This window comes from Grus americana, chromosome Z (genome assembly GCF_028858705.1).
Source record: "Grus americana isolate bGruAme1 chromosome Z, bGruAme1.mat, whole genome shotgun sequence".
NCBI classification, from domain to species: domain Eukaryota; kingdom Metazoa; phylum Chordata; class Aves; order Gruiformes; family Gruidae; genus Grus; species Grus americana.
Genome location: NC_072891.1, coordinates 37430065 through 37436064, shown reverse-complemented (window position 1 = coordinate 37436064; position 6000 = coordinate 37430065). Strand labels below are relative to the sequence as shown.

Here is a 6000-nt window from a genome sequence, read left to right as displayed (position 1 = left end):
CCTACACCTTAAAAAATAGGCCCCCTCAGCAAGGTGGGACAGCACTGCACACCAATTACCCTTTCTCTCTAAATCATATAAACTTATCTCTAAGATAGTTGCCCTATGTTTGCATGTCCTCCACAAACACAACAAAATAATAATCTGGTAAAGCAGGAGTGTGCCAGGGCCAGAAATGTGTCTCTCAGATCCAGTGAAACTACCCATGACTGCTAGGACTTGATAATTAACATAGTTAATTAACTGTAACATAGTTCTTAATTGTAGCACATCACCTTTAATGCATCTGTTAAAAGTTTCAGGGCCATCAGGTTTGAAACAGATTACTTCAAATCACTGACAGAAACTTACTTAGAAGCCAGTCCTAGTATTTAGGCCAGAACTGTAATAAAAAGTAACAGGAGTTGTGTGTATATATATATATATACACACACATATATATAACATACACATATAGATATATTTATGTTTTTTCTTTTTTAAAATAGTTTGGGTTGGAAGGGACCTCTAAAGGTCATCTAGTCCAACCCCCCTGCAATAAGCAGAGACATCTTCAACTAGATCAGGTTGCTCAGAGCCCCGTTCAGCTGCCTTGAACTGAGCCTTGAATGAGGCTCTGTCTCTGTCAGACTCTCTGATGACTTCCACTCTGTCAGAGTCTCTGTCACTGTGTGCAGGGACATCCCTTAGACAGGCCGATGGCATTATGTGACAAGGCGCTGGCAGCAGGGGCTGCAGGGCAGCCTCTGTGAGAAGCCGGGGCTGCCCCGTGCTGGGTACAGCTGGTTCCAGCCAGCTCCAACGGACACACCGCAGGGCATGGCTGAGCCCCTCAGGCAAGATGGTGGTGCCTCAGAGAAAACATATTTAAGCAAGGGCAAAACACACTGGGCAGAGAGAGGAGGAGGGGAAAGATAAAGAGTGAGAAACAGCAGAGGGAATACTGAGGTCAAAGAAGGTGTTCTTTGAGGAGGAGGTGTTCAAAGAGGAGGACGTGGTCCATGATGCACAAGCAGATACTCACACTGTGGCCTGTGCAGCGACCCACTGCTGAACAGGAGAAAACCGTGAGGAGGAAGAAGCAGTAGAGAGGACTGACCACAAACCTCCCATTCCACATCCCCCTGTGCTGCTAGTGGGGAGGAGTCAGGAGTGAAGGAGTGAATTTGAGCTTGGGAAATGGGGCAGGAAAGGTACTATTTTAATGTTTGTCTTTTTTGTTTCTCACTACACAAATCTACTTTAATTGGTAATAAATTAGTTTTCTCCAAGACAAGTTTGTTTTGCTTGTGACAGTGACTGGTAAGCAATCTCCTTGTCTTTATCTCAACCCACGAGCTTTCTTACCCTACCACTGAGGAGGAACAGTGACTGAGCAACTGGGGGTGTGTTCGGCTCTGTGCCAAGGCTAACCCACCACAATATGTGTACAACAAAGAATATAAAATGAAATAAAATGCTGTGTCATACGAAAGAAAAAAAAAAATTATAAGTTACCATGCCTTTAAGCTTTATTAGGGGGTTTGTGAACATCAGCATTCTTTAATGAGAAACAACCTGTATCCACAAAATTGCATGCCGGTCATCATGACATTAATTTAATGTGCTCAGTGTTCAGTTTGTCCCATTTATGACAGCCATTATATGTATGAGTTTTAATTGAAGCAATATGACAATGACAAAACCAGGTATTTTTCACATTTGCAGGAAATGAGGAACATGCTTTCTTAAATAAAATTCTTGTTAGCTGAAGTTAGCACAATAGATTTGAAAGCAACAAAGTAATAATCCACAACATTATTCTAGTTATTCTCTCAGCATTTATTTGAAATATCAATACTTTCCATTATATAGTTTATACATTAAGCAGTAGGGAATTGTCTTAATTTCACATTATCCAGTACTGAAGTGGCACATTCGAAGCAGCACATTAAACCTCTGAAAGAGTCTGTACAATTTAGATAAATAGAACTCTGGATAACTAAACTAACAGAACTTCTGCAACTGTTACCAAAAGAATGCCAAGAAGCTAGGCACAGCACTGTACACACAAAGTGCAGGAAGAAGGAACACAAGAGAACCAACTAAACATATGGGAAATGTTTTTGCATATACAGCCACATGTCTTTAATTGCTCAACACAAAAAGATGACGTTTTATTTAGTCCTCATTGAGGGCAGAATATGCACAAACGATGTTCGAAGAACACATGGTGGACAGAAACAAATGAAGGGAGGGTCATGTTTGGTTGGTTATTGTATTCCTCAATGAATGAGTTTACAAAGGATATCTGGTGCTTAAGCAGCATGATTTTGTGCTAAGACTTGACAAGAAACAGTTAATAAATGCCAGTTTTATTCCCCATCTTGCCCTCTTACTGGCATTTTGGTGAGCATGCTCAAAGTTCCTGAAGGGCAAATTCAGGTGGTTTGTGGTCCAAGGTTTTTACTATAGGAATCCCCATTTTATGGTTTACAGTTTACCTCTGGAGAGAAATAGGCCTTTTAACAATAATTAAGAATATAAAAATAAGCAGAGAGCAGCAGGACACACAGTACAGTGGTTCACTTTCTGAGAAACCAGAGGGTCTACATTTACACCATCTGTGAGAACAGCAAGCCAGTTTGACTGGAAGATACAATTCTGTTTAATCAGTGTTAGACCTGTGTGAACTGTATCATTAGGAAGGGAAAGATGGAATGGCAAGAACTTTTCCCTCTTTTTATAGAGAACTAAGACTGAAAAGTAATGCAGTGGTGATAGGCATTATCTTCCCAATACCACCTTCACTTCCTGCTACTTCATTAGCACTTACCTGCTTTGCTTGCCATCATCTTCTCAGCCACATCTCAGTAATTACTCTGGTTACCACCAGGCCAGCATGGACAAAAATCTAACCCACACTATGCTGACTCGGAAGATACCATGCATCACCACCACGTAGTACAACAACACGTAAACCAAAGATGCTCAGTGGGAATCGATGACTCTAACCACTGCAGTTTGCACTTGTAAGGTGTAAGAAGCAGCATTCTGAAAGCAGTGGTACTGACACAACTATCTGGGTCAGAGGCGGTGGATCAGCCATCCTAATTGGGTAATGGAACTAGAATATCGACATAATTGATGGGGAAGAAACCTGACTGGCCATGAAGCATCCCCTCATACCAGTTTTCATCAATCTGATTAGTGAGAGTAATGATATCACCCTCTTTGAATCCCAGTTCCCCTTCATTTTCTGGTTCAAAGTCATACAGAGCTCGGCAGCATGGCTGATCCATGTGAACACCTATGGAGAAGAAACACAAAGAAACAATGTGCTTAAAAATCTCAACAGTTACAGTATCCTTTTTACCATTGTACCTACTACAGACTTGGCTGTTTCTGGTATCACTCATATGCTGATGACAGTTCTGTGATAACATCTAAATTTGGACTGCTAACTTCATTAGAAGACAGCTATCAGTTTTTGGCAGCCTTCAGTTTTTGTATGTGACTGCTAGTAAATGTCTGAGAATCCTAAAGAACCAAGCTACAGCCAAGCCCACACATAAAAGCATGGCTACGATCAGTTTGCAATCTAATTTTTATGTGTTTACAAAACATAAAAAAATGAAGCTAAAGCCCTAATGTATTGCTGGCTTTACTGGCACAGAGATGCTCTATTTGCCGCAAGTAAGTAGTGTAAGGGGTAGCTTAAAACTACAATGAAAATGTAATTGTGTCTGTCCTTTATTTGGAATCTTCACTGGTACAGCTATACTGTAAACCACTGTATATGCTCCTAATCCTCTTAATTTTAATATGGAATTTCCAAAGACCTTTTCTCCCCATTCCCATAAAACACTTGATTGCAGGGCCACCAGGATAGATTCAGAACAAGTTTGAAATTGAAAGATTTCTAATATGAACATCTGACCATAAACCCTTTAAGATAGCTAATGGATATTATTATAAGTAATTAGATCAGATTTGCATATGTTGTAGGAAGTTAATAAATATTTCTCCCATCCCCTGTATTTCCTCTGCTCCCCCCACCCCGCCTAAGTCTCCACAGCTTCAAGCCTACGAAAAGCAAAATTGTTACTGGTCAGAATATTTAGGATTTGCAGCACAAAATTGTAAGGAATCTTGTATCCCTACCCAACTTTCCATAGTAAAAAATCATGCACTTCCAGTGGTGAGAATGAACTGACATATGCCACTCCACCATAATGGCACTTCTACGAACACGTATTTCAGCTTTTTCATGTATACTGGCTTCCAGATGAATAAGTTTCAGATTCAAACTTTTTGCATACTTGTTTCAACCATTCACTATGGCTAGAAGGCCCATGCGTGAGCTATTTTAGGACAAAAATATTCCATTTCTATAAATTTCAATAGAGCAAGTTTTTCAAATGCCAGATTTATTAAATTCTGTAGTGAAAACTTCTTTCATTTCTTTACATATCACTCACAGTGTATTTTGCTTTATTTGTCATGAAGACTATTTTGCTGGCATCAACAAGCCTTACAATGCATGTTTGGTATCCTCATTGATACCAGCTGAAATTTAGAAGACTTAGCAAATAAACTCTAATGACCATAGAAGATCAGATCTTTGAATGAACCACCCCAAACAAATGTTAAAGAATTTTCAAAGAATAAGGTGTTTCTCTGAAACTGATAAACACTTCAAAAGAAAAAAACCTTATTGAACAAAATGCCAAATACTGCTCTGTGAAGAGGAAAACACAAGTGCTAAAGAGACACAGGAACATCAGTCTGCACTGCCTTAGCACAGACAAATGTTCATGACACTACAAAAAGGAAACAAAAAAGAAAATTATTGGTGGCGTGAGGAGAGCTTTAGCATGCAAGACTCAAGCCACACTCATGAACAAGGAATCTCCATTATATCCCCCTCCTCACTAGCATAGTGAGATTATTAGGAGTTTGCAAGATTATGCGAGACAATTTCCAGTTGCAGGTGCCAAATGGAGATACTGTTGCTGCCTATATCTGGGAAAACATCAAACATTCGCATCAGGATGTGATGGGAAGGAAGGAAATCCTGATGAAAGATCTGGTGAAAAAACCCCAGTCTTGCAAGGTGGAGTGTGCTAGCAATTGTCACTGATGTAAACTGGAATAACTGAGGTCAGGGTCTCGACAGAGGGCAGCCCTCACCATTAAGCATGGGATATCAAACAATTGCTATGAGAAATAGTAAGGCTTTCTTAGTATGTGCTGATATGAAATAAACACTTCTTTAAGATAATAATTATGTACAGTCATATAAATGCTTAATCTTGCTTATGCTGCTCCCAAATGGACAAAGAAAATAACTCAGATGGCTTTGTTTTGCTTTTTAGTTATCTTTACTTTCAGACTCTTTGTGTTGTAATACCTGGCTTTAAATGCAGGGTAAGGTTATAGAAGCTTTGAGGGGTTCAGGTGTCTGCATTTTCATGAAAAACTTCCAGTTGTTCTTTTGGTTTTCTAAATGCCTATTTTGTGAAGATCTATATTTCAAGGTGAATTTAGTACAGCAGCATCTCTTTGAGATTCTAGGACTAAGGAAATTTTTGACCCAAACACACCCTTAAAGCAGTGGATGATCCATCCCTGTTCTCCTGTCAGGGGATGTGAACACTTTACAAAGAAACAACAGTTCAAACAGTTCTTTCCTATACAATCCTTATTCTCATTTTCCCTCACTATGGAAGAACTAATCTCTGGAAGAAAGCATGGAACTTCTGCATTGCAGCAAAACTTCAGACAGAGTTGGCTTTTCTTCTTACATTGCTACTGCCTTTACCTGACGGTTTGGGTGTGGTGGCATGGGATATTCCTCCATTGTGCTGAGTATTGTCACCAGTTGTGAAATCCAGGCTCATACGGGGTTTGGGCTGGTATTCTCTCCTGGGCTGAGATGATGCCTCTTTTATTCTGCCAAAACATGAAGTTAAATGTCAAGAGTTAGTTTCTTGTTAACATATGAGATACACCAAACAT

General features: G+C 39.7%; 1 protein-coding gene across 1 annotated transcript in view; it reads right to left on the bottom strand.

Moving 5' to 3' along the window:
• Positions 1 to 1486: 1486 nt before the first annotated feature.
• SH3GL2 (SH3 domain containing GRB2 like 2, endophilin A1) overlaps positions 1487 to 6000 on the bottom strand; it is a 106864-nt gene continuing 102350 nt past the window's right edge. Inside the window, exons 8-9 of the mRNA XM_054810186.1 lie at positions 5804 to 5934; positions 1487 to 3289 (exon numbers count right to left, since the gene is read on the bottom strand). Coding sequence (XP_054666161.1) covers positions 3090 to 3289; positions 5804 to 5934 — 331 coding nt within the window. The 3' untranslated portion in view covers positions 1487 to 3089. The remainder of the gene's footprint in view (positions 3290 to 5803; positions 5935 to 6000) is intronic.